Source organism: Talaromyces atroroseus (genome assembly GCF_001907595.1).
Source record: "Talaromyces atroroseus strain IBT 11181 chromosome Unknown scaffold_8, whole genome shotgun sequence".
Classification (NCBI taxonomy): domain Eukaryota; kingdom Fungi; phylum Ascomycota; class Eurotiomycetes; order Eurotiales; family Trichocomaceae; genus Talaromyces; species Talaromyces atroroseus.
Window position 1 is genome coordinate 51,669 of NW_017971440.1, and position 26,669 is coordinate 78,337.

General features: G+C 48.6%; 10 protein-coding genes across 10 annotated transcripts; 5 read left to right on the forward strand and 5 right to left on the reverse strand.

Moving 5' to 3' along the window:
• Positions 1–1,936: 1,936 nt before the first annotated feature.
• On the forward strand, positions 1,937–2,800 carry UA08_05985 (esterase; the record flags this gene model as incomplete). Its single annotated transcript, XM_020268389.1, has 1 exon — positions 1,937–2,800. One exon carries the CDS (start codon positions 1,937–1,939, stop codon positions 2,798–2,800), a length of 864 nt encoding a protein of 287 aa, XP_020118772.1.
• Positions 2,801–3,736: 936 nt separating this feature from the next.
• On the forward strand, positions 3,737–5,548 carry UA08_05986 (putative MFS transporter; the record flags this gene model as incomplete). Its single annotated transcript, XM_020268400.1, has 3 exons — positions 3,737–4,121; positions 4,213–5,183; positions 5,252–5,548. 3 exons carry the CDS (start codon positions 3,737–3,739, stop codon positions 5,546–5,548), a joined length of 1,653 nt encoding a protein of 550 aa, XP_020118771.1.
• A 437-nt stretch (positions 5,549–5,985) lies between these two features.
• Positions 5,986–7,644, reverse strand: UA08_05987 (hypothetical protein; the record flags this gene model as incomplete). The annotated part of the gene is made up of 5 exons (XM_020268411.1): positions 5,986–6,094; positions 6,315–6,477; positions 6,539–7,288; positions 7,322–7,479; positions 7,541–7,644. 5 exons carry the CDS (start codon positions 7,642–7,644, stop codon positions 5,986–5,988), a joined length of 1,284 nt encoding a protein of 427 aa, XP_020118581.1.
• A 3,810-nt stretch (positions 7,645–11,454) lies between these two features.
• Positions 11,455–14,643, reverse strand: UA08_05988 (hypothetical protein; the record flags this gene model as incomplete). The annotated part of the gene is made up of 3 exons (XM_020268422.1): positions 11,455–13,222; positions 13,285–13,685; positions 13,738–14,643. The coding sequence occupies 3 exons, from the start codon at positions 14,641–14,643 to the stop codon at positions 11,455–11,457; spliced, it is 3,075 nt and encodes a 1,024-aa protein (XP_020118582.1).
• A 614-nt stretch (positions 14,644–15,257) lies between these two features.
• On the reverse strand, positions 15,258–17,086 carry UA08_05989 (hypothetical protein; the record flags this gene model as incomplete). The annotated part of the gene is made up of 5 exons (XM_020268433.1): positions 15,258–15,473; positions 15,800–15,807; positions 15,854–15,910; positions 15,980–16,933; positions 16,996–17,086. The coding sequence occupies 5 exons, from the start codon at positions 17,084–17,086 to the stop codon at positions 15,258–15,260; spliced, it is 1,326 nt and encodes a 441-aa protein (XP_020118579.1).
• A 413-nt stretch (positions 17,087–17,499) lies between these two features.
• Positions 17,500–19,267, forward strand: UA08_05990 (hypothetical protein; the record flags this gene model as incomplete). Its single annotated transcript, XM_020268444.1, has 2 exons — positions 17,500–17,780; positions 17,836–19,267. The coding sequence occupies 2 exons, from the start codon at positions 17,500–17,502 to the stop codon at positions 19,265–19,267; spliced, it is 1,713 nt and encodes a 570-aa protein (XP_020118580.1).
• Positions 19,268–19,421: 154 nt separating this feature from the next.
• UA08_05991 (hypothetical protein) lies at positions 19,422–21,623 on the reverse strand (the record flags this gene model as incomplete). Its single annotated transcript, XM_020268455.1, has 1 exon — positions 19,422–21,623. One exon carries the CDS (start codon positions 21,621–21,623, stop codon positions 19,422–19,424), a length of 2,202 nt encoding a protein of 733 aa, XP_020118583.1.
• An 849-nt stretch (positions 21,624–22,472) lies between these two features.
• Positions 22,473–23,391, forward strand: UA08_05992 (hypothetical protein; the record flags this gene model as incomplete). Its single annotated transcript, XM_020268466.1, has 2 exons — positions 22,473–23,249; positions 23,314–23,391. 2 exons carry the CDS (start codon positions 22,473–22,475, stop codon positions 23,389–23,391), a joined length of 855 nt encoding a protein of 284 aa, XP_020118584.1.
• Positions 23,392–23,645: 254 nt separating this feature from the next.
• UA08_05993 (hypothetical protein) lies at positions 23,646–25,052 on the reverse strand (the record flags this gene model as incomplete). The annotated part of the gene is made up of 1 exon (XM_020268478.1): positions 23,646–25,052. The coding sequence occupies one exon, from the start codon at positions 25,050–25,052 to the stop codon at positions 23,646–23,648; it is 1,407 nt and encodes a 468-aa protein (XP_020118609.1).
• A 252-nt stretch (positions 25,053–25,304) lies between these two features.
• On the forward strand, positions 25,305–26,383 carry UA08_05994 (Mitochondrial thiamine pyrophosphate carrier 1; the record flags this gene model as incomplete). The annotated part of the gene is made up of 3 exons (XM_020268489.1): positions 25,305–25,390; positions 25,462–25,615; positions 25,670–26,383. The coding sequence occupies 3 exons, from the start codon at positions 25,305–25,307 to the stop codon at positions 26,381–26,383; spliced, it is 954 nt and encodes a 317-aa protein (XP_020118610.1).
• Positions 26,384–26,669: the final 286 nt, after the last annotated feature.

Below are 26,669 nucleotides of genomic sequence, written 5' to 3' on the forward strand. Positions count from 1 at the left end.
CCTATATCAGACCCCTCATCCTCAAGTCTTACTCAGTACCAGATCACGAGCCAGATCTCGCAAGGCAACCCACTTCTTATCGTTGGTGTGATGTTCATTGTTCGATGTTTATGAAATCTTTGCGAGAAGGTCTTGACTGCCATTCTTGGATCCATCTCGCTTGTTATGTGACCTATATTCATAAGTTTCTTCGATGCTTTAAATCATTACATCGTGTCCCTTTATGTTCTTCACCATCTCGGCCTTCACAACAGCCCCTAGTTCCCGGGAAGCTGTTATGGTCCTCGGTCAATCGTGCCCAAGCAAGAATCTCGCAAGAGTGCAAGTCTGTACACATCTTTGCCTCGTGCACAAGTATATGTGTAAGTCTTAGGGTGCCAGCCTCGCTCCAAGCGCGCAATGCTGCATTGTTCCCACTCTACCGCAGGCGAACCTCGCGGAAGTTATCCCAGTTTTTTCCTCAAAAACTCCTCATGTTGAGATATTCTAGGGAGTTGCGTGAATCTCGACAAGTACAGTTCTTTGAGTACATGTTGTGGGACTCTAGATATAACTCGCTGGAAGCAATATTTCGAACTTACGTAGCGGAGCTCTCATACGATTTTAACGGGGGCAGTTCTTCTGTTGACTCTTGGACCGATATTCTTGTTGTCGATAACCGCTTTATGAAGCCAACAATGGAAGAGTATTATCGTTCCATATACAGCATGCTCATTCTCCCGCGCTTCCCGGCCCTAACATTCGATCAATTCTTAGGCCACGACAGAGGAAAGTGGCTGTACTGGGGGAAGTTAACATATTCAGAGCTTGAGGAGAAGTTTATAGATAAATCAATAGCAATAATATCGTCTCATTGTAGGTTAAAATCTGATCTTTGGGTAGCTAGATACCTTATAGCGGCTGCGCTTCCAAGGTTGTCAGTGGTGATGTTTCTGAGACCTCGAAGAACCTCGAAGAAAGGAAGGTTGAATATATAGCAGGGACACATTATTATAAAAAATATATATTTGAGGTAAAAACCAGTTTATCCAGTTACACAGGTTCCAGCCATCTTTAAGGGCAGGATAAGGACCCCTATTCTAAAGCTTTCAACCTATACATAATCCTTTTTGCCATATCTGATATCTCCTTCCATATCATGTGGATATAAAATGAATCTTTATTATGCGACTGATATATAAAATCTGATACATGCCTTCTGAATTACCGAATAAAGCTATTTTCCGAAAGGGTGACTGACCCCTTACATCAAAAATCCTGGTCCTGGTCCCTTGCTTCATATTTGAAATCACCTGGGCACATCATAACGCCATCAGCTGGAGAAAAGAAAGCCTGAAGAATCTTAAAAATAAGAAAACAGCATTCGATCCTATTCGCACGAGATGACTATCTAGTCAGTACCGGAGTTTTGGGTCGGAGTTTCTGACCACCAATCTACCAAATAATAATGTGCTGGATTGAAGCCGAGAAGCCCAAAATCAGAGCTTTCATGTCGCAAAAACACAGCTGGTTGGCTTCGATAGAATGGCGACAGATGGATTAGAGATAAGATATTGATTTTTGTATCGGAGATAGTTCAGTTCTGGCGAAATCGGACTCTTGGGTGGGAATCGTATGTAGTAGTACGTAGTAGTAGTTAGTAGTATTTTGACGGTCTTATAGAAGACAGTAAGATACAAGATCCTTCCCAGAACTGCATTCGGATCAGGTGCGCAGTCAATAGTAACGAATCCTTCTTTTCCGGTTCTACTTTCAGTCTAGTTTGATTGAACTGTTCACGAGTCTTGCAAGAGTGACCTCGTTTAGCAAGTTTCATAGCTTCAGGGGCAGTTTTCAATCCATGCAACACATCTAGAAGAGTGTCCCTTCAGTTATACATACATACATACATACATACTCCGTTGTCAAGACTTTTCGTCTCGATAATCATTCCACAATGTCGCGAACAATGTCAGGTTACGATCCAGACCTCGACCTCCCTCGCATTCTCTGCCTCCATGGCGGGGGCACGAACGCCCGAATATTCCGGTCGCAGTGTCGTGTGCTGTCGACGCATCTCAAAGGAAGATTCAGACTAGTCTTTGCCGAAGCACCTTTGTCGTGCAACGCTGGCCCCGATGTACTCTCCGTATACAAAGAATGGGGCCCATTCAAGTCATGGATTCCATCAGCCCTCGGTTGCCCGGAGGTTGATAACCACACTGCTATTGAGCTCTTCAAAGAATCACTAGACAGGGCGATGGATGAAGACGACGATCTAGGAGCAACAGGCCCCTGGGTTGGGTTGTTGGGGTTCAGTCAAGGAGCCAAGATGTGTGCTAGTCTGCTGTTTCTGCAGCAGTTACGACAGATGCATGGAGAGAGAACGAATGAACGATTGGATTTTCGATTCGGCGTTTTGCTGGCGGGTCGCGCACCGCTCGTGGCACTCGATATGAACCTTGCTTCGACATATGGAACGGAGGACGACGAGAGCAAGAATTCTGCCGGAATCGTTGATCCCAATGGCGATCCGATACACAGTAATCATTCCTGGCTGCGACGCATCCGTTACGGTAGCCAATCTAGGTCTCGCCTTCATATTCCCACGGTGCATGTTCATGGACTACGAGACGCAGGTCTCCCTCTACATCGAAAGCTCTTCGAAGAATGCTGTGAGGAGGGGAGCACGAGATTGATGGAGTGGGAAGGGGACCATCGAGTTCCAATCAAGACTAAAGATGTGACGGTGCTTGTTCAGCATATACTCGCTATGGCTATAGAGTCTGATGCTGTAAGACATAGAGCGATAGTTTTCTAGATTCTTTGGTAGGGAGCGATATTAACTACGAGCCGCGATTTTGTCAATGAAGCACACTATAACATATTATGTTTGTATAGCAAATACCACATGGTGTATAATAAATATTATGTCACGCAGCAGAAGCAAAGAGGATTTTCTTCACAAACTTTGTGCGGAATGAGGAGTCTGTGACACAGCATATCGTCAGCCTGTCAAGTTCTTCAGCATGCACGCTGTCGTGCATCAAGCTGACGAACAAACGCAGATTGGTCCGATCCCGATAGAGTGTGCTTGATCTGCTCAGATCGTCCTTTTGCACAAGCGCTGCGTACATCTTTTCTCGTGTAGGAAGCAGAGCTCGGAGATGATTCATTTGCCGTTTGGCCGCCACAGCCCTAATCGACGCATTGCGAGACCATTTAGATTTGCTTTGCATAAGTGTTAAAGCACACACAACTCGGAAAATGGCCTGCAGCTGCATGCCGATCCCTGGGCTGCCAATAGTACGAAGGAACCAGAAACCCAAAAAATAATATTCGGTGCAAAAGCGAGGACGAATGCTGCGGTGAATTGCTTCTTTTCTGAGTCCGAAGCCCGATGGATGATGGGTTTTTTCCCATTTCAGCGTCTGCCTTCTTTGTCTGGGCTGATGTCCACGGAGTATTGCTTTTTTTTTTTTCCTCTTTCTTCTTGTTCTCCTTTCATGCTTTGTCTGTGCTGGCGAGCCTATGACAGGCTCGTTTGGCAATGAAAAATAGCCGGCTGTGAATTCCTCCTATACATATGCATATACAATACTGATCAGCATCCACGTTGCCCTACCAAAAACGGACACAGCGGTATAAGGAGTCGTGTCAGTCGACGGCATCCAACATCAAAATCGTGCTGCATTGATACATATTCGTTTCTATTCTGGTCAAAAGGCTTACTTGCAACGTAACTACTGAGTTAGGCATGGCTTCTAGCGGGGAGAAACTGGATATTGAGCCCGTTCAACCGCCTAGAAACGCGACGGCAAACACAGAGCATACCACAAGTACTGCAGTAGCCACCAGCTTCTCGTCAGAGATACAACTCGACTACACATCAGAAAAGCAGGTCGACACGGAAGGGACACCCTCTACCCCAGAGCGAGACCCGGAGGCAGGGAACAACGCAGCAGACCAACCCCGGCCAGTGCCCGTTCCTCGTCTGAAACGTCGCGGTTTCCTCGGTCAGATAACGCTGGTTCCTGAAGTTGAGAATCCACGGGCATACTCACAATCGACGAAATGGGCTCTCACGACTACGATCTCGCTGGCAACGTTGATTGCGCCCATAGGAACATCGATCTTTTATCGTATGTTAACCACAGGAAGCCGGAGAGCAACCCGAAAGAAGGGGGAAAGAAAAAAAAAAAAGAACATAGTTTACTGACAATGTCTTGACAGCTGCGTTACATGAGGTGGAAAGCGACTTGCACACCAATGCAACTGTTACCAACTTGTCTCTGGCATTCTATCTCCTGGCCATGGCGATCTTCCCCCTCTGGTGGTCGCAGTGGGCGGAAATATTCGGACGGCGAACAATCTACCTGGCATCTTTCTCATGCGGAGTCATATTCGCCGTTCTGGCTGCCATCTCAAACTCGATTGGGATGCTTGTAGCTGTGCGACTGTTGAGCGGTGGCTCGGCAGCTTCTGTTCAGGCCGTCGGAGTCGCTTCGATAGCAGATCTATGGGAGCCACGAGAACGAGGGCGAGCCATGGGCATATTCTTCCTCGGTCCTCAGCTAGGCCCTTTCCTGGCTCCAATTGTCGGTGGCGCCCTGGCTGACCGATGGGGCTGGAGGAGCACCATGTGGTTCGTGGTCATTTTGGCGGCGGCCATGCTAGTGATGCTGTTCCTCGTACTTCCGGAGACTTCCTCGAGGAAAGAGACTTCATGGTGGAGTCAAACTAATGCGAGGATAGGGAAGCGCAATCCTCTTGTCAAGGCGGTTATCATCTTTCGCATCCTGATGATAGACCCATTCAAAGCCCTGCTAGTGATGAGATATCCGGCAATGTTCTTACCCATGTTCTACATCGGAGTGGTCACCATCTACTTCTACGTCCTCAACATCAGCATCCAAAATACCTTTGCCAGCTCTCCGTATAACTTCGGCATCCTCATCGTTGGGCTCTTATACATTCCGTCGTCGCTGGGCTATATTGTTGGCAGCGTCGTTGGTGGTCGATGGATGGACTTTGTGATGCAGCGTGCAGCCAGAAAGGCCAATCGCCGGGATGAAAATGGGAAGCCCAAGGTCTTCCCCGAAGAACGAATGCAAGAGAACGCATGGTTGGGAGCTCTTCTGCCACCGGCTGCACTGCTGTGGTATGGATGGACAGCGCAGTATGGTGTTTTCTGGCTTTGCCCGGTGAGTTCTGTCCAAGGAAATCATCTTTTTTTTTTTCCCTTTCATCTGCTAATTTACTATTGTAACAGTTGATTGCCAACTTCTTCACGGGCTTTGGAATGATCATTATCATCAGCGTCGGCATCACAATGATCAGTGAATTCATGCCCGGCGACCATCGAGGTCTAGCTGCCTCGGTCTTTGTGCGTAATGTCCTTGGTTGTGTAGGCACAGTCGCTGCATCTCCCATGCTCAACCAACTAGGGAATGGATGGACCTTCACACTCTGGTCGTTGGTGGCGTTGGCCAGTTCATCATGTATTGTCGCCATCACCAAGTTCGGTCCCCGATGGAGAGAGTCTATGTCGACTTCTAGAGCAACTTGAGTATCTTCTCTGTCTTTGCACTCATATATATGTTTTCTTCTCTGGCCTCGGTTTCAAAGTTGCTTATTGAAACTATCTTTCATTGCATTAATCTCGGCATTTTATCCCATCATCGTCAGTCATTTCAGAATGTAGCGGAATTTTTAGCTAGGATTGATATTAATTTATTGCTCTCCTAATTTGTTCATGCTTTGTCTCATGCGATGATATATAATGAATACACGTTCCATGGATGGATATGTATACGTTGAAACAGCTTCCAGGTTGCATTCTTGTAGGTTGCCTTTACACACTGTATATCCAAGTCTTCGCTTGCTAAGTGGTATAGCAAACATCTAAGAGTACGATCTTGTTTTATAGCCTTATTTCGTTGCAGAATGAAATGTGCAATATTCTTGGCTCTTCTCTCGTAGGTTATTTCGACAGAAATCGTCAGCTTAGATAGCCGCGACAGATAGCTTGCCTCGCATTAATCTCTGAGCCCAGAAGAAGGTGATGATCGCAATCTCAACAAATGAAAACACTTGGCTTCCCCCAAAAACTAAGCTATGGTAGGTCCAGGCATTGTTTGGATTAAGATCAGCTACCTGACAGACAATGGCCCACGGAAGGACATAAAAAATATTAGAGATGAGTGACTGTCCCAGGTACCAAGACGGCCGAGTCGCGAGCAATATGGTTACAAGCTGGGTGTATATAGCGTATAGAATGTAACACCTTCAAAAGAATTAGCAACCTGCGATGCTGAAATCGATCAGAGACCTACCAGTCAATCGTCTGCCACATATGTGCCGCAATTTCCGAGACCTTTTCAGACTCGCTGAGAAAGAATGCGAATGGTTCACAACCAAGTAGTGCCATGAATATACAAAGCGGTACTTCGATAGCGATGGCAATTAATGCAGACACAACGGCTGGTCGGATGATTACTGTCAACAGGAAGCTTTCTCCAACATATGACAACAGCTTGAGCAGAGCTGGAATTCAAACCAATGAGCTTCTTCCAGTTCCTGGCCTGATGATTCGTGCCTCGCAACTCGGCCCAGAAATGTCCTATGAATGTGAGTGAGGTAGCCTCGAGAGCTTGCACTGGGACCATCACAAGTCCCCAGCGAACTGTAGTGAACACACCCCATGCGGTGGCGTAATCTGCCGACATGGCGACGATTCCGGCCACCAGCCATAGATAGAGCGTATTCCGGATCGCCGACTCCATGAAAGTGACAGATCCGGGCTTCAATAGGGTCAGGAATGCGGACAAAGTGGGAGTTTCACCCTTCAAGCGCCAAAATCCTCCATCTTCTACTGACCGGGCCGCGGTGGCGAAAAAGTAGAAAAGACCAGTTAAAGCAGCGGCCATATCACAGCTCAAACGTATAGCAGCCTGCATGTTGACATTGGGAGCCCAGTGGCCCACGTGAAACTTTGAAATGATGAGGAAATCCAGAATGATGTTCACCGTCACTTTGACGGAACTGATCAGGAGCGGAACATCTGGTTTGTCCAAGGCTCTCGTGGCATTGGAGACCGCCACTTCGATGGCAGAGTTCAGAGCAGAAAAAGCACCGATTCGAACATATGTCACACTAGCTTTCTGGACATTGCGTGGAACGAACGTCGATGCAAACGCGTTCGCAGCACCCGTCAACACAATACTCATGATCAGTCCCAGTACAGTCTGGAAGACGATCAGCGTATATGCGAGGCCCAACCGAGACTCATGCGTGCGCGTATCTTTGTCTGTGATGGTGACCTATACTGCGCGCGGCAAACCCTCATTGAGGACCTCGGCAACAGTCCCTATATATGTGTAGACATCCGTTGTAACCACTAGAGAAGAGTCGATATCAGCGATCCAGATCTTGACTAAGGTACTGTACAGCGCAGGGAGCAAAAATGCCCCGGCATTGAACAAAAGAGCTCCTATATAGCTTTGTGTTCTGTTAGTTGTGAAATTGGAGTCCGAGAGGAGTAATACTTGTCGGTACATACCTTGTTCGGTACCACCATCTCTCGCCAACGGCCCATTGCACCCATGGCTGGGGTTGTATAAAATCCTTGACTTGGATTCTCATCAGGCGTTTCTTCAGCGACATGGTTTGCAGTATTCGGCGCCATTCTCGTATAGTGTACTACGGTTTGCACGTTATCCAGTGTAGAGATGTTGAGCCAGAAATGTTATAATGAAGACAATTTTCCCCGCTTCTTGCCAAGCAGCAGCTATGTGCAGTATGTATATTGGCACGCGATTCTCCTCGACCTGCCTGGAGTACTGTCATATTCCACTATAAGTTCCACCCAGCATCGATTTATGAATGGCCAGCGGATAGACACTCCATGCTATCAAACGATTGTTTGTGACAATAGACGTGATGCATATTACCAAGAATGAGGAGTCATGTCCCGGAAATGAATGTTACTGTGTAACAATCCAGGGTTAAGATCCAATCAGACGTCAACTCAAGATAACGAGTCATGGACAGCGCGATGTTTTCGTAGTCCGCTTTCAAAGCCGAGCTCTTGAAGACTGCCTTATCATTATGAGCTCAACACTTTCTACGCAATGGCACATGAACTAACGCTCCAGGAGCAGTGCGCTGAAGATATTTCCTTGCTATCACTTCTCCATCCTGTACCCGTTCAACCAAAACGCAACTCAGTCAATTTTGTATCAAGCCCCCAAAAACATACGTATACACTACCGCTTGATAAGGAGCAAAGCCTTGCTAGTACAGTAGCATTCATTTCAAGCATCAAGGATGATCCTAACCATATCCCAGCTGTCTGTCTTGGAGAGGAACTTGACTCAAGCCATCTGAGGATCCTCCTCGCCGTTAATAAAGCCGGATTCAGCGATGGGAATAGCATTCTGTATGATCTCAAACGAGCTTTCACCGAGATTTTTCGTATCCTTGCAAGTGGTTTTGAAAGTCAGTAAAGATGCAAATTCCCAGATTTCAGACATAACTAACAGGAAAAGATGACCACGGTTCTAGCAATGTTGAATACGAGGTCTTCACCGCAATAGTATCTCTATGCTCCTCTCGTATCCTGAATCGACTCCGTTTGATGCCGGGTCGGAGGGGACCTAGACAATCTATCAAAGACATCCTCTCTCAAGCCATAGACTGTGTCAATCATGCTACATATAACAATACTGGAGACTCACCCACAGCCAGAATTTCAGCATCATTTATAGCAGCAGCAAAGGAGACCATCGTACTTGTGAATTCATGGTATAAGCACCAAACAACCACACGGCTAAGGGATCTTGTCGAAGACATATATCGATTACATCAACAACAAATAATTCACGACACACTCGGTCTTGTGTCAAATAGAGAAATGGACCCGTCATTGAAAGCAAGCCTTCTAAATATGACTAGCAAAGTTGCAAGATATCGACAGGCAGCCAGGTTTCTCTACCGAACCGCTAAACACTTTCCTATTGTTCGACGAGCAAGAATTGAATCAGTGAATCTTCCACAGGAGGCATTCCACGTCATCAAAGTCAGCGAATATGAGCCCCAGCTTCTCTCAACCATTTCACGAGCAGTACCGAATTACGCGAATGCCAAAAAAACTCGGCCAAATATGGCGATTATTGCAGAAAACCGAATCTGATGCTCTAGGTTGTTTTTCAAATCAAACCTGTGATACATTGCAGCAAGCAAAGATTCATGCTGAAGTACAGCTCATTTATCACTGTGAGCTTCAATCGGCGATAAAATTTCCTCGCGTTATTTGCTCCAGCAAGGACGCCTGTTTTCTGTGTAATATTTTCATTTCTTTGCACGGAAAAATGCACACGCCCAGATGTCATGGCAGGTTATACCCTGGCTGGAGACTGCCATTTATACCGCTCCTAAACGACCTGCAGCGACAGTTGAATCATCACCTTGAGAGTCAAATAAAGGACAGCTTGATCAATCTTGTATCTAGCCAAAAGCGTACGGTTTATCCTTTCCCACAAGAAAGCACACTCTTAACGCTTCCCACATCGATATCAACGCTTACGAGCTCCAAATCTTACCTGGGTGCATCACAAGCTCCACAATCAGATGCCAGGTCCTTTAAAGTGAATGACTTGCTACACGTGTCGGCCAGTTTTGACGAGAATCGAAACAATGAGGTAGAACCGAATTGTTCGGCTTTAGGCAGCTCACTATCTGAGTTTGATGGCTTGTCTGCTTCTATTCCTCTTCAAGCTGGGACAAGTCTGACAAAGAGAATAAAGAAAAACGTTTCGCCACTATATACTGCAGGGTTACTAGAAGTGCAAATCGAATACGATAATCGATCAGCCTCATTTGGCAGCCCCCATGACCTTTTGTACAGTGTTGAATGGCTCCCCGCAGTGGACGCCAAGAAGATATGCCATCCAGGCTGCCTTATAGAAGCTGAAAGCATCAGGGGTGAAGCTTTGCATGCCCTGTGCGGTCAGAATACCTTATATCTTAGAACAGATGGCTCTATCATAAGGCTTAGATTTCATTAGCTATCTAGCTACTCAACTTGCATTTGATATCTTTATGGTGTGTGTCTTTCTATCTAATTGAAATACTCAATATGCTTATCCTGCTTCAAGTAAAAGTCCCACGCCCTACCTGAATGGAAACTGGCCTGGCCAGAGACAACAAAAACAAGCGCAGATTATCAGCTCAAGCAAAGGCAACGCGTCTGGACTCCACTCCCTGCCAAAATCGAACAATCTCTTCTTTTTTTTTTTTTTGGTATGCTATATTCTATAAGCGTATAGGCTAGAACAAGCGTGAGGAACGCTTTTCGTCCCTCCATGATGTTTATACTGGGTGTTACGACGCCGAAATTATACTTGATCAGTCTATGTGGCTCGTGAAGCTCCATGGCTGGCGAGGCCATATTCTTCTCCGAGTAGAGGAACAAGGAGATACTGGGTTTTCCGCGATAGACGCTGTTGACAATCGTCTGGAGCCCACAGATTGTTCTCGTGTGGGATATTCCCTAAGGCCAAGGCCCAGTGTATGCCGTAGTTTCATCGTGAGAATCTCATCATCGAGGTTGATGATGTAGATGTATTCGGCGTCATAGCCATCCTAATCGCGGCAACTCCGATGGCAGGGCTGCAAACTCGTCAAGTGTTGCATAGTCTGACTCGGACATGTCACGGATTTCGTAGAAGAGTTTTTCAAGGAGGTGCTCAATGTTGGCGTACTCCTCTCGTATTGATTCAAGCCATTTTGCATGTCATCAGTATATGTAGCCATAATACAGAGGTCATTCATCCGCAACTCAGAGTGAATACAAGAATTAAAGGTTGGTTTGTGAATCAGGACAACACCCAAGACCTCATGGTTTCTGTTAGATGATATCTCTAAGTATATGGATAATTTCCTACAAAAAGTATTCTTGTTCATTATTTCAGTTCCCAGTTTGAAGGTCAAGCTGGAAGTTCCCGAGGCAGTGATATATATATAGTAGGTTTAGTTGATGCACCGATATAACAAAACAGTCGGACCAACATCAAAACCTGAAATGCAATATGAATATTGACGTATAGTCTATCTAAGTATTACATACACTGCGATAATTGACCCGAAAAGATTATCCTAAAAAAAAAAGGGGGTACAAATACCATCACAGCATGAACAGAGAGTCAGGAGTATGCATAATTCCAGAGCTGAGATCATCCTGAAACGAAATAAGAAACCAAACTTCAGTAGACGATAGATGTATATCCAACTTGCCAAAATCACAGATAAGAAAAAAACAAGGAAATATGGCGAGTACCTGATCAAAAGTAATAAAAAAAGGACATCATATGCAAATGCTTGATTCAGTTTTACACATCAAAACAAAACAAAACAAAACAGATAAACAAACATGTACCAGAATGCACGTATATGCGCAAAAACGGAAATGCTTGCCTATGCGTACAGCTTGTCGCTATCTGGGATCCTGTTGTTTGGTTGGCGATTTCTATTCGAATCGCTCTTTGGGTGTAGCACTTGTCGCACGATGAAACCTTTCTCGCTTTCAGGACGAGGTCGCGCGCTATCGCCATGATAAATCTCGCATCGGAAGCGAAGGTATTTATCACCGTTCTGGAATATAGTGATAATGTCGTCTGTGTACAATTTCCCAAAGTCAAACGCTTCACTGCCATTCTCCATCTGGCGGCCGCGACGGAGTTCAACCCCATTCACCCAAATACACTTGCGTGTCTTGGTGGAGAGAATCGTCATCACGTCTGGGATAGCCATCCAGTCAGCTCCTTCGGCAATCCGCGCTTCCACGCCGGGACTCCAAAACGTGACTTCGATTGCGTACGCTGGAATGCGCGTATCCATTCTCTCGGGATAGACTACTGTGGCTAGAGGGCCACGGCCCCATGAAGTCATTCGGCCTTCTAGCCGTAACGTGAGATCGATAATGGAACCGGGAACAGTAACTAGTTTGCCAAGTAAACGCCGTGGTTTTCGGAAGTCGGCCGGCGTCAAACTTCGTGGAATGCCGCTCGCTACAGTTTCGGTCTCTGCCGGCGGAGGATCCAGGCCGCTCGAGTCCGTCGTTGTAGGCATTATTTCCTTGCCTGTACGGGCATCGATCGTCACAGCTAGTTCGGCTTGTTTGTGGTCGTCCGTAGTAGCATCGCTCTCATGATCCCGGTATTCGTCAGCTCGCGGAATAGAACTTTCGCTGGCTGTGTCAGGAAGTACAAGCTCGGTACGACGATGGATAGGCAGGGCTTTGGGGGTTACTTCGGTTGCGTGGGGTTCATCTTGTGCTTCGCCTGGAATATCCTGATTAGCAGGCGTCACCTCTCGTTCACGGTGACTACTATATGGTGTGTCGGGCCTTTCAACTGCAGCTGCAGAACTCTTGAATGAGCTTTCGTGAGAAGACGGCATTTTGAGTTGTCCCACAAAGCTATCAGATCCCAAAAGACTGGGAAAAGATCCTCCGAATACGGGCATGGGAAATGAATGTACCCCAACAGACAATTCGTCCGCATCCACCATCGACTCACCAGAAGAATGATCGCTCTTCGAGCTGAAATCGTGTGGGCTGAGGCCGTCGAGGACTCCGGAGCTACGTACAGCGGATGATGTAACTTCACCAAAAAGTCGATTTGCTGTTGTAACCTCCAGGTTCGGCGACACGTCAAGAACCGAGAAGCTGTCCATGGGTGGAAGGGAGGGATAACGAATGATGTCAGCATCGTCAAGACGCTGCCGTTTCGACTGTGCCTGGTCCGACCTGACATGTATCGCAGCTCCATTGTACGCTGGATCGTCATTGATTGACAATTGAGAAGCATCCAAGTCCTCTTCTATTGCTTCTCTAATCATGGCGAGCTGCTCATCCTCCAACGGAAAATCTTCTGCGTCGGAATACTCATCGAGATCTGCAACATTTGAAATCCATGGGTGTTGGAAGAGTTCCCTCTCATTCGGGCGCTCATGAGGATCTGTACGTAAGAGCTGCGATACAAAGTCCACACCCTCTTCCGATACCCCTTCTTCTCGAAGAACATCATAATCTACTTCTGTTGTCATGATGGTACGGAGCATCTGTGCCCCCCTGTCATCTCCACGCCCAGTAAAGGGCGGTGAGCCACACAGAACGTGAAATAGCACTGCTCCAAGGGACCACATATCGACCGATTGGTCATATGGAGAGGTTCGCGGGGGTCTATGATACAAATGTTAATATATGCGCGCGTATCACGTTTCAATTGGGCAAATCAAACATACGGATCACCAAATCGACGGCGCTTTCTGGCCGCGCCTTGCCTATAGTTGTCGTATTCTGGATATACTTCAGGCGCACAGTACAGTAAAGTCCCACAAAATGTTTTCATGAATGTTTCTTCCTGCACTACCTTGGAAAGGCCAAAGTCTGAAAGTTTCACGCGCAGTGGATCGATGGACGATATGAGGATATTATCAGGCTTGATGTCTCGGTGCGTTATTTTCCGTTTGTGTAAATATTGTAAGGCATGGAGAAGCTGACGGGTGATGCTTTTGACCATATCCTCGGCGATTTTTCCGTGCACTGCGAGGTACGCAGAAAGCTCTCCACCAGCAACATACTCCATGATGATATAGATCCAACGGTCATGCTCATGGTGATCAACGTACTGGACAATGTTGGGCTGTGAAGGGAATTAGTTTGGGAAGCATAACTCAGGTTTATTATTTACTCACATGACGTAGGTCTTTCATTATCTTCATCTCATTGTCGACCTTCTGGTCAAGGACCCCATTCTTCATGAAGCGGCGTTTGTCCAGTTCTTTGGCCGCATACACGATACCATCTTGTTTCGTTGCCAACTTGTAGACTGTGGCAAAGGCACCTTTTCCGATTTGACCGGTGACATTATAAACTGAGCCGCCAGTCCAGTGCATCCCGTAAGGGTTACCCAGAGTCAACTGAAGTGCTGATTGTGGAGGGGGCGCCCGGGCTTGAAGATTGCGTACTTTTGCATTATGTCTAGCAACGCGTTGCAGATATGCGAGGAGGTTTTGTGTGTACTGTACATTGAAGCCATCCCGAGAGGGAATACGCACGACAAAGCGAACTTCCTTATTCTGCCGATTGTCCGAGGCCACGATAATGACAGAGCCATTGATCAGCATACGAGTTGTTTGGCCGTTACGTTTCCACAAGCGAGCATTATCGACCACGGTGCCGTTAGTCGACAGGTCCTGTAGCATCAGGATTCCTTCTTCGTTTAGGAAAATTCGGAAGTGGATATTTGAAATATGTTTGGACGTCACTTCCGGAGTGAGAAGAATGTCGCTTCGTTGTGGGTTGCGTCCAAAAACAAACCCCATTGACAAGTCCTGAACAGACGACGACAGTCGTAGGGCGATATCTCGAGCTGGTGAGTCTACAGGATCATATTCGAACTCATCGCGTTGGAGTATATGTTGATGACCTCGGTGCTGCTGTGCAGTAGCATCGACCGCCTCGTGAGCATAATGGGACCCTGGATGCAAGATGCAAAGAATGTCTGCCACATCTTGATCTAGCAGACCAGAATTATGCGATCCTACTCGACGAGGATCGGAGTATGGCTGAGTCGACTCCTGGGTTGGATTCACATCCATCGTAAATACCAGCAGGGCAGCTGAGAAGTTGTCTCAGAACTCGACGTTCATAGATACCCCGAGACATAAACAGGTTCGTATTGAAAACTAAGACAAAGGATGGTCGTAAAATATGAATATGGCACAGCAGAGTCTGTCCGTTTTTATCGCTGATCCTGCATTTGATAACTACTGTCAATCCACTCCTCTTTACAAGGGCGATTTGAGTTGTGTTTCAAGCAGCTTGGATCCTAGCTCCATGCACGTCAGTCCTATAAGCACTGGCAAAGGACGTAAAACAGGTGCCAGTAATATCATTTGTCGACCAAAATTGAATGAACAGACCCTGGATCCAATTTCTTTTCCCTGTACAAAGCTTTATATAGTCCACGCCAAGAACGACCGCTTGAAATATTTGAACGGCACAGTCCTCCAATTCCAATAATTCCCAAAAAAAAAAATATGGAGGGCCTCGCCAATTCGTCTCTGGAGCTTTGTCGTCTAATGTTCGAAAGGATAAGAATAGGGACGGTTGGGAAATGTTACGACGAACTAAAACGCCATTGAATCGGTACACTGTTACGCATGGCTGTTAACACAATATCACAGCAAATCCTTCCCTGTAATAAATGCATTCAGGGGACGTACGTGGAAGGAACCTTCAAGCTCGCTCGTCTTGCGAAACTTCCCTGCCAGCCGTCCACGAGAGCAGCGTCCCCAGCCTGGATAGTGACTCCGAGATGGATGAAGGCGGCGGGAGTGGCTGTCTGGCAGGGTCGCTGTCGTCGTCCGAGAAACGGTTGAGGACAAGAGAGCCAAAAGGCGGTATCTGCTTTGATTAAGCCTTGGAGCTGTTGACAGACAGTATGCAAAAGAAAGCCTCAGGCTCCCAGCCTTGTTTGCTCTGTCATCATTATTGTTTATCCGTTCCGGGCTTTCAGGCAATACCAAGTTATGGGGCCTGAGAAATAAGGCCTGCCATCCTAGCGGGGAAACTATGATTGTGCTACACTCTGATTGGCTAGTGCCTACGTCTGCTGCGGGCCAACCGCCGGGCTTGTTCCTTTGGGCCATGTGGGTCCTTGCCGCGGCTCTTTCTGCCTGGCAGCTTCCTAATTCAACCTCGACTCTCTGTCTCATTCATTGTCTACCTAAGGAACTATCTCACCTCACTCACCTCCCTACCTCATGCCATATGGCTTACTGCCATCGCTACTTAGCTCAAACTTACCACTCAGAGCTACCTTGAAGACCTCGTCGAGGCGGCGTAGAGCTTCCTCAGAAACCTCTGCTGGTCATTAGCAAACCATTCCTTTCGACGTTCTAATGACTCCCACAAGCATATGCGTGCACTTACGGTAGTGAATGATTATTCTGTTTCCAAGAAGACACAAGCCCTTCTCCTTACCGATTTCTCCCATGTCATTGGGTCCAACACCAGAGGCAACAAGATCCAGCCATACCATATTTGTTTCCACGGGATTGGCCAGTTTCCCTCCCTTGGAAGTCCACATTTCTGCAACTCGTTTGGCCTTGACATGAGTATCCCTGAGCTTACCGCCCTCTCCGTTAGGATCTGGGCCGAAGGTTTCTTCCACAGCGACTCTGGCAGCAGCTGATATCACCCCAGCTTGACGTGTTCCACCGCCAATTGACTTGCGAAACCACCGCGCTCTGTCAATGAATGCCTTTGAGCCAACTATAATGCTACCGATTGGTGCTCCAAGGCCCTTGGAGAAGCACAGGCTGATGCTATCGAACAAACTTGTGTATTCATCCAAACTGCCTGCGCCAGACACGACAGCTTCCCACAACCTAGCTCCGTCCAGGTGTACCTTCACGTCGTTGGCATGTGCCCACTCGACAATCCTTTTGGTTTCACTCAGAGGCATCACCATTCCATCAAGTGTATTCTCCAAGCTAATCAACCTGGTTGGGCAATAATGGTCGTTTATCGCGGGAACGTACTTGGCCTGAAGATCCTCGAGGGTAAGGTGTCGGCCGTTTTTAGGTACTAAGCCGTGGACTGTAGCCCCTGTCCACATACTGACGCCTCCGGCCTCATACCGAAGGATGTGAGAGCGGTGATCGCACAGAACTGAGTACGGAGGCTGAGACAAATGGGTGCGAATAGCAACTTGATTTCCCATAGTGCCAGACATGACCAGGAGGCCGGCCTCATGTTTAGTGCGCTCCGCCACGTATTGCTGCAATGAGTTCGTCGTTGGGTCTTCGTTGAAAACATCGTCGAGAAGGGTGGTCTGCGTAATCGCCTCCAGCATAGATGAGGTTGGCTTTGTCATCGTGTCGCCTGTGTTTATGATGCGCATTAGCTATCTGTCCTCAACGCAATTCTTTCCTGAGTAAACTGACTTCTCAGGTCAAATTCAGCTGCTCCCAGGCCCTGCCAGGAGTTTGTCTTGCCATCCCCTCCGCTGGCGGAGTTCGGAGCTGTGGCGGCCATTGTGAATGTACGCAAGGTGATACTCTTAGTGGCAATGCGGCCAAACTGTGAGCAATTGATATGGCGGAAAAGACGCGATACGTTTCTCATGGATAATCAGGCCGTATGTAATCTACTTGGAACCCCCCTCATGAAACCAGTATAAAGAGGCCGTCCTCGCGGGGCTGTCTCTGGAGCCTGTAGAAGCTTATCGCGCACTAGCCTCAATCGAGTCCACAGGCCTTGGCAAAATCTCACCGCCTGCGGCTCCCTCCGCGGCATGCGCTGTCACTCTCGCGCCAGTCGGTGACTTACCCATTTTCCTTGTTTTTTATTCCATCCACGCCCCCTCTTCATAGTCGCAGAGCACCGGTGCTCTGCTATCCTGCTGTGCGTCAACGGATGGCGACTCTCGCTCCGTATCAACTGTCATCATGGATCTCTCTCATCTGAGCCGACCGTCTATACTTTGTCAGTGTGCCCGGTGTTCGAGCTCGGTGGCAGCATGCGAGAACGAGTGGGCGAAGCTATCCGACACCTACTCGACATTAACAGGATGGGTCAGCATTGACATGAACCGAATCAATGTTTCCCCCGAGAAGAAACAAATCCCGCACTCGTCCGAACTGGAATTTGTCCGCGGTCGCACGGTTCAGGACATTGTGTGCAGACTCTGTCGCCAGAAACTCGGTGGTTTAGTCCACCTAGAGACAGAGTACGTTTTGAGGATATCTCTTTTCCCTGTGTCCTGCTCTGGCTAACGTTACCAGAGCAAAGGTGTTCTGGAAATTATCCAAAGTGTCCTTTAGGGAGATCATAACAATGAAAGAGTCGCATCCATTATTCGTTGGGGGCTCATTATCGTGGCTTCTGGAAGCAGTCGAACAACCTGTCGCACAGACCGACGCAGAAGGCAGCCCTTCCTTTTCCACGGGTCGTCGTGAAACTGCGCTCAGTCAGACTTTATTAAATCAAGGTGCCAGTCTGAGCAGAATCTCAAGCTCTGTTGAGGAGTTGCACGATACCATGTCCGACCTCAAACAGTCATTCAAAGCTCTCAGGCTAGAGTTGAATACTACAACACCCTCGACTCGCAGTCAAGAGTATCACGGTGATGAGGCCATGGATATGCTTAGGACAGTATTGAAGGAGCTACAATCGAAATCAGACGAGATTGAGAAACTCAAGCTGGAGAATGATTCATTGAAATGGAGGAACAAGTGTCTTCAAGAACATCAAGCGGGTACCAACACCTTGGGTCCGCAAGTCCCAGAACTAAAGGCTCTTCCTCAAGTCCAGAGTCCGGCCTTCTTGGCTGAAGCTGGAACAAGCGGTTTGCCGGTTGCCGCCACGCAAATTCCAATCGCGGATACATTCGAAGAAGACAACGAAATCATGGACCATACAACGGATCATGAGATAAATCCATCTTCAATGGCTCCTGTCAAGGTACCTCTCAAGCCGGCTGCGAATAATCCCCCAGCGTCTCCAGCAGTCGCAGCACAAGAACAAGTCCCAGGTCCTGGATTTGTGTCTAGGTCTCGAAGAGGCTCTGGAGAACCCGCTACGAAACGACTAAGACTTACCAGGACCGAAGAGATAGAGAGTCCCACCAGTGGGAGCGGCGCTAGTACCAGCCAACCCGTCAAGGAGAGGAAGAGAGGGAGGCCTTTGGGTCGGCGGAAATCTCAACAGGCGCTTCCGACCGAGGAGCCTCGTACCCCATCGACTGAGCAGGCATTGTCGAACACGAACGGAGCTGACACAGGCACAGAGGATAACCAGTCCAAAGCGGCGGACGCGGCCACTACATCTGAAAATCCGCGCCCTAGGGGAAGACCACGCCGGGCTAGATCCAGGGCTTCTCCGTCGGGGTCTACGTCGCAGGCGACTTCAAGGGCGCCGTCAGCCTCATCGAGAGTAACCCGACGCGCGAGAAAATCTCAAGAGGCAGCTAAGTCACGAGACAATTTAACGGTCCAAAACCCAAGCCGGCCGGCCGGATTTGAGGTGGCTGTGAATGTAGCGGAGCTGACTCCTGAAAGCGTCGTCAATGAGCACGAACTCATCACACAGAAGGGTAATCAGAACTTGGGACCGGAACCTGACGACGAAAGCCTACAATATCAAGCCAAGCTTGCCGCTAGAGATTTGTTAGCAAAGACAGCGATGGAGAGGGAAGAAGCGATGGATGACGGATAGATAGGTATTATTTAAATACTTTTTTAGAAATATAAACATTAAGTATTGTCCAAAACTGAACAAGCCTCGTCTTCTCATAAAACTCGTTCGCTTCTTTATATATATATATATATATATATATTTACATGTCTAGCGAATACCCAAGTCACTATTTTTACTTGACACACATAAACCCACAACCTTCTCTGGCTCTCTCGCAGGCCTTTTTCAACATTTGCTCCTCTTTATCGGTCCATCTGACAGTTAATTCATCCCACTTCTTCCGCGAGTTGTTATATTCTTCCCGATACAGTTTATGCATGGCATGCAACCGGGAAACCTCTCGCGGGTCACCGGTGCCAGAGTACACGATGAAAAGCGTACATGAAGGCAGAGAGTCGTAGATTCGTTTGATATTATGCACTGTAGTTGTGACGGTAGATGCTAGTGAAGACGATGGCGAGGTAGTCTCGCTGGTCATGTCGGACACGGTCGGAGTCGTCTCTTCGGGAGGAGGAACAATGGCAGTTGACACATTTGCGTTGTTGGGGTCTGGTCGACGATTACACCAGCCTCGGACAACCTCGAGTTCTCTGAGGCGTGCCCAGGCAAAATCGACTCCGTCAACGGGTATGTTGCGATTTGCAGGGGAGTCATTATTGCCATCATTACCACCACTACCACGTACGGCCAGACTGACGCCGTCGACGACTTGGTCGTCATTGTCGCAGCCAATGGCGACGGTGGCCTGGGCTCCGAATCCTCGTTCGGGGCTGCCCCAGTCAACGATGGCGCCGGTTCGGCCATCGGATTTTCCGGATTTGACTGATCGTCCGAGTCGGCGGAATATGCTCTCGTTATTCGCGTCGGAGGTGCCCCATCGCTCGCCCTTTTCGCATTTTTGCTTCACAAGGTCGAGCACGGCTCGGGCGTCTTCGATGGAGTCGTGGCCGGTTTGGCCCTTTTGGATTTCTTTGCCGAGGTATTTCTGGCAGAGCCATTTGAGTGAGCTCTTTAATGGAGGTCCGCGTGGGTGAGGGTAGATGATTGCTGTATCGATGATGAAGGGGTGTGTTAATTTGAGGGCATTGAGGTCGGAGTTTAGAGAATGTCCGACTAGGACGGTGCGAGGGGTGAGGATTTCCAAAAGCTTTTTCTGAATATCGGCGAGGGTGGTGGTGACGGGGTCGAGCATTTCCTTCGTAATGCCGGAAAATTGAGTCAAGTAGTTGATGATGGGTAGGTCTGGTTTAACCAATTCATCCAGAATCACCTCCCCATCCCACCGGACCATACTGATACGGGTGAGTTCTGATTTCCCACCTTCGGTAATACACATCTCGCAGTCTAGAGCCAAAACTTCTCGGCCAGCAGTTACGCTTCCTTTTTGAATCTCGGACTCGGGAGATTCCCCTTCAGCTAGTGATTGGACATTTGAGTCTACCCAACCGTGTTCTGCTGAAGCGCCGGCTCGCTGACGAGCCCTGAGCTCTGCCGCCTGCTCTGCTTCAGTGTCAAAGTAGACAGGATGTAAAATATAGTCGTTCTCTCGTAATTCCCATTTCGGGGCCATAAATGCAGTAATGGGCGTTCGTTTCGAAACGAAGGATTTGTCAACCCTAGTAGGACGAGGACCCTTGGTCCTGTTTTCCTCTTGTGCTTTTGGCAATTGCGACAGTAAAATGGCTTGCAGCGGCGAATGGACCTTGTTATACTTCTTGTCACCAGGTGCCTTTACAGGCCAGATGTGCGGAAACATATCGGCCAGTTCTTGAAGAGGTTTCGGCAACCGTTCTCGAGATAGGCTTTGAGGATTGAAACGATGGGATTTATCTGCCAGCGGAAGACCGTTTTTCCAGCGCTCAAAGTCCTCGTTTTCTGCCTGGATTTCTTCTGTTTCTGTCGGCTCCTTTTTCACTGCTGGTTCAACGGCGGCGGCAGCAGCCTCGTCGCCTAGAGGAACCGAGCCGTCGAACATGCCAATTTCCAATCCCGGCACCATAAGGACTACGACTTTCCTTACATGGCCAGAATGCTTCACCGAAATCCATTGCGGTGCGATCCCGTCTGCAAAGCAGTACAGCAATAAGCTCTGTAGGTCGGCAATTCGAATGGAGGATTGTAACCTCCCCTCAACATACGTCAAGGTCGGGTATTTTGTCTTCTCGCCATTGTCGCCCCTACGACGCTTTTTCGACCCGCTGGGCTTGACTGTGTCCACCTTCGCTGTCGGCTCTTCTTCGGTGGCGGTGGCGGCAGACGAGGATGCTGATTCTTGTAGTAGCGACAGCGTCTGGCCAACCCCAAATCTGTTCTCGCCAGAGGGAGACATCACGGGATCGGCGTAGTCATCGGCCTCACGCTTGCGCTTTGCCATGACGTAGGACTGGGCCTCTGGCAGGTAAAAAATTCGTGTTTGTATGTCAATATGAGGGCGTTCCCTCAAGTCACCAGCTCGCTAGTTGTCCATCTCAATAGTAAGGACGAGTTGGAGTACCTCTGCTTGCGGAGAAATTCAGAGTCGACAAATTTGGAAGGATGCCATCGCCGGCACGTGATTGGTTGTAATGCCACGCGCGCTGATTGGCTGGAGCTCTGCCTCGGTCAATCTGTTATTCCTAGTTCCGCATAAATTACAAGCAATACGCTGATTTACGCAAATTCACAACGTTCCACTGCACATTCATCCTTAGCACCGCGTATCAGCCGTACCGCTCCATCTTATAAGATTGATAACTCGCGCAATTTTTACTCGCGGCGCAGACTCCAGCAGCTGCAGGACTAGACGACTAGCTTGCTGTAGGCTGTTGGTCAGGGAGAAACGTAAGCAAGTAACTTAGTTAACTAGTTAGCAGCACAGCCACCATGACAACAACTAACTGAATGCATGGATCAGTAATCTTGACTGTTCCGTGAGTAAGTAATCGTTTGGCCTGGATGGCGTCAACCCCGTAAGAAATCTTTTCCGGGCCCCGATTGCCTTTCGCAGCAGCGCGGGGAATACCCTCTAAACTCCTCCTCCAACCGCTCTGCGCCAGCTTCATATTTTTGACTGCACGCTTGCAACGTCGAACACGCAACTCAAATTCGCCGGTCTCGTTCCTTGTGCTATCCCCGTACTCCGTACATTATCTTACCATCTTCTTCGCCTCCTGCCAGGCCCCGCTGTGCCAAACTACCCCCCCGCAGCACACGAAGACTACACGCCACCATAACCACCGCAAAAATGTCGTCTCTTCAAGAAATCACCTCCGAGTCTGCATTCAGCGAGCATCTATCCTCCCTTCCTCCTTCGACGCTTCTCGTGCTTTCATTCCACACTCCCTGGGCGGCACCATGTACGCAAATGCGCACCATCCTCAACACTCTTGCCGGAGGATACCCGGTCACATCACCACCCACAGTCTCCTTCGTCAGTGTTAATGCAGAAGAACTCCCGGATATATCAGAGGAATACGATGTGACTGCAGTGCCTTTCCTGGTTCTCATCCGTAACAAGAAGGTTCTCGAGTCCATTAGCGGCAGCGATGCCATCAAGGTCCGCGACGCTATCGAGCGCCACGCCGGTCAAGGCTCGGCATCCACGTCTGCTGTGCCGGGCTCGAAACCAACCATCCCTCCAATCTTGAATGCGACGCCACGCGAGCCAGTGACCTCCGGTGCAGCAACAGAAAACCCAGCGGGCACGTCCACGTCCGCGGCGGTACCAGCACCCGCGCCCCCAGCTGTGTCGGCCGAGGAAACCAAGGAAGCATTGTTTGCACGTCTGGCCGAACTCGTCAAAGCCGCTCCTGTTATGCTTTTCATGAAGGGCACCCCCAGCTCGCCTCAGTGCGGCTTTAGTCGCCAACTCGTGGGAATTCTGCGCGAGAATGGCGTTAAATATGGGTTCTTCAATATTCTCGCAGATGAAGACGTGCGTCAAGGCCTGAAAGAGTTTGCTGACTGGCCTACATTCCCTCAGTTGTGGGTTCAGGGTGAGCTTGTAGGGGGATTGGACATTGTAAGAATTTTATCTCTTCCCTTTTCTTTCTTCCCCCATATGAGACTAATAATGCTTTCTACAGGTCAAAGAGGAACTTAGCGCAGATCCTGATTTCTTGAAAGGTTATGCCGTCCAACGGCCTTCGGCGGCTACAGCGTAGATTGGATATTTTCGTGTTTTGGGAAAGACGAAAAAAATGAACAAAATATATACCCCAACGCCTTTTTTAGAATAGCTGTACATGAAATTAAATGACAAGCCTAGTTTGTTTTTGAGCAGTATTTCGCCTTATTAAACGACAATATTCGGTAATAATCTTAGAGGTGTATATACTAGTAAACATAAATCATACATTTCGAGGGGCCTGGTACATCAGGGGTATAATAAGAGTAGATCATTTTCCAAGCAAGAAAATCAACTAGACGTAACCCCCCGAAATAACCCACTATTCCGCTTCAAAGTGAAGATTCTACTATGCACAGCATCTTCATCAACATACGCCCCAGCAAGCCATCTTTCTCCAGCGGTGGTATCAAAAGCCCGGCGAGCATGTAGTACCCTACGGTTCTCGAAAATGACGCACTGTCCTGGCTTTAATTTGAGTTCAAAAATGCGCGAGGGATCGTGGATCCTGTTCTCAAATTGTATAACGGCAGATATGAACTCTTTCATTCTATCAGTCCAGCTAATCGCCTCGCCGGAATTGATGTGGAATGGTCCTTGGAAGGGAGGGGAGTAATTGACGTAACTAAGATTGTTCCCAGCAAAAGACTCGAGAACCGGCCGAGTCATTCTGTAGTATTGATGGCTGTGATCATAGTGATAGGGAACCTCGAAAGTCGCCAGTGTTTGCCACGATTTTGCGTCGAGATCTGCTGCTGCGCCAAAGGCATCTACGAATAGAGACTCGCCGCCTTCGCATGAGTTGCGCAGGCAATGCAGCAGTTGAAATCCCGGCGGATTCTGCACGTATAACAGGTCCATGTGGAATCCCAGGTTTTTGTTTGTATACGCAACGTTTTTGGCCTGGGGGTCATGTCGGACGTCCCATGTTGCGCCGTAAAAGGTATTGCGTAACGGCCCCATGCGCGTTGCTAGGTTCTCGACCATGTCTCGCGAGTCGGGGATGTCGTGCACAAACAGGAGGCCGTAGAGGGACAGGTTGTGCAGTGCATTCATGAGTAGACCGTCGTTCTCCATGTAGTCTTGGTAGCTGATCCAATGCTGGGCCAGTTCCATGTCATTCTTGTCCCAGTGCAGTCTGGGTTTTCCGGCAGCAGCTACGGTTCTCTGGTGGAAGTAAGCAGGGGGGTAGTTGATGTCGTCGGCAGTCAGCCTTGTCACATGCGTCTTGTCGATGTCGTGACCGGCGAGGTTCTTGTTCCACGATATTTCTAGCACTTTCTGCCGGTTGCTCTCGGAGTCGTCTACCCATTTCATTTCACGCGGTGCTATGTCCTCGGGGATTTCGCTTGTGCGGAAGAACCGTTGTTTTGTCTGAGGGTCAACGCAGCGGGGACATTGACAGCCATCGCGCAGCTGGATGTAATGAACATCTACAGTCCGTTCATCCAGTTCGTTCATCTCCGTACGAGGAAGTCTGAGCACGGCCTTCTCTCGACCAACGTCTTTAACAAGGCCCTTGAAAGCGTCTGTTGCAGTTCCAGTTGCTGTATGCTGCGGAGGTGGGGGGTTAGTATGGGAGTATCCCCTCTTCGACACCCAGAGGGGACATGATCTTGACACCGGGGGAGCGACTATTCTCCTTGCTGCGGCAGAAGCCCATGATGAGCGAAGAAACAATCCGCGAGAACTGCACATGGTGTTTGACTGACTTATAGAGGAAGAGCTGCAGCGGGGATAATGTTACAGTACAATACATACAATACATACTGTACCGATACAATACAAGCTTTAAGCTTATCAATTGACCCGAGCTGCATGAATTTCGGAGTTACTTTCTTATCAAAATCTCTTTCTCTCTGTGCATCTCGCGCGCTCATCCTCTTCCGTTCCTATTGTTATAAATTCCACCAGCATTATTTTCCGGCTTGCCTTTCAGTTGCTGAATGCATGTCTGCCGGAGGTGAGCGCCTGAAAGATGAAGGCACGAAGAAGCAGGTTGTCGTCGCAGGAGGTATAGCTGGACTAGTATCGAGGTGAGGCATTAGAGAGAGAAAGAAAGCTCGTCAGAATAGATCAGAACTGACATATACGTGTCCAATCCAAGATTCTGCGTCGCGCCTCTTGATGTCGTCAAAATCCGCCTTCAGCTCCAGATCCATTCGCTTTCTGATCCTCTCTCACACCATGGCATCAAGGGCCCAATTTACAAGGGGACAATCCGGACGATGCGCTCCATCGCCAGAGAAGAGGGAATATCAGTATGTTTATAAGAGCTTCGGTGAAAGTTCAAACCCGCTAACCGTCCCCATCAGGGCCTATGGAAAGGAAACATCTCCGCCGAACTAATGTACGTCTGCTACGGCGGCCTCCAATTCGCAGCCTACCGAACAACAAACCAGTTCCTCGAAGAACTGCCGCACCGTCTACCCCAAGCCGCCGAGTCATTCGTCTCGGGCGCCGTCGCCGGCGGCATCGCAACCTCGTGCACATACCCTCTCGACCTGCTACGCACACGGTTCGCCGCCCAGGGGAACGAAAGGATATACACGTCCATCCTGTCCTCAATCCGAGACATATACCGCACCGAGGGGCCACGCGGGTATTTCCGCGGTTGCTCGGCGGCCGTCGCCCAGATCGTGCCGTATATGGGCCTCTTTTTTGCTACCTACGAGACGCTCCGGTTACCACTCGGTGGTGGCCAGCTACTAGGCGCGTGGCTGCCGTTTGGATCCGGCGATGCGGCGGCCGGGGTTCTGGCGAGCGTAATTGCGAAGACGGGCGTTTTCCCGCTGGATCTTGTGCGGAAGAGGTTGCAGGTGCAGGGTCCGCATCGCGCGCGATATGTGCATACTAATATCCCGGAGTATCAGGGGGTTGTGCGCACGATTGCGGTTATTTTGAGGACTCAGGGAGTGCGTGGGCTGTATCGCGGGTTGACGGTTAGTTTGTTCAAGGCTGCGCCGGCGAGTGCGGTGACCATGTGGACGTATGAGAGGGTGCTGAATTTGATGCGCGAGATGGATTGATTTTTATTTTTATTTTTATTTTTATTTTTATTTTTTTTTTTTTTTGATTGGCGTTCATACGTATAGGCTGTTTTTTTAGAGTGATTGCTTCCTTCAGCTGGTTTAGATATAGTCAGGAGTTAGGAGGTCATTTTCTTTAGGTAGTGAACGAACTAATTCTTGGGATTGAAACCTTATTGTTCAGTCGAATATCGAAGCTCGTTATTAAATATGTACGACACCTGATTTCTATCGGTTCATCTAATCTACTAGACAGACAGAAAAGAGTGTACAGAGGGTGTTGTTA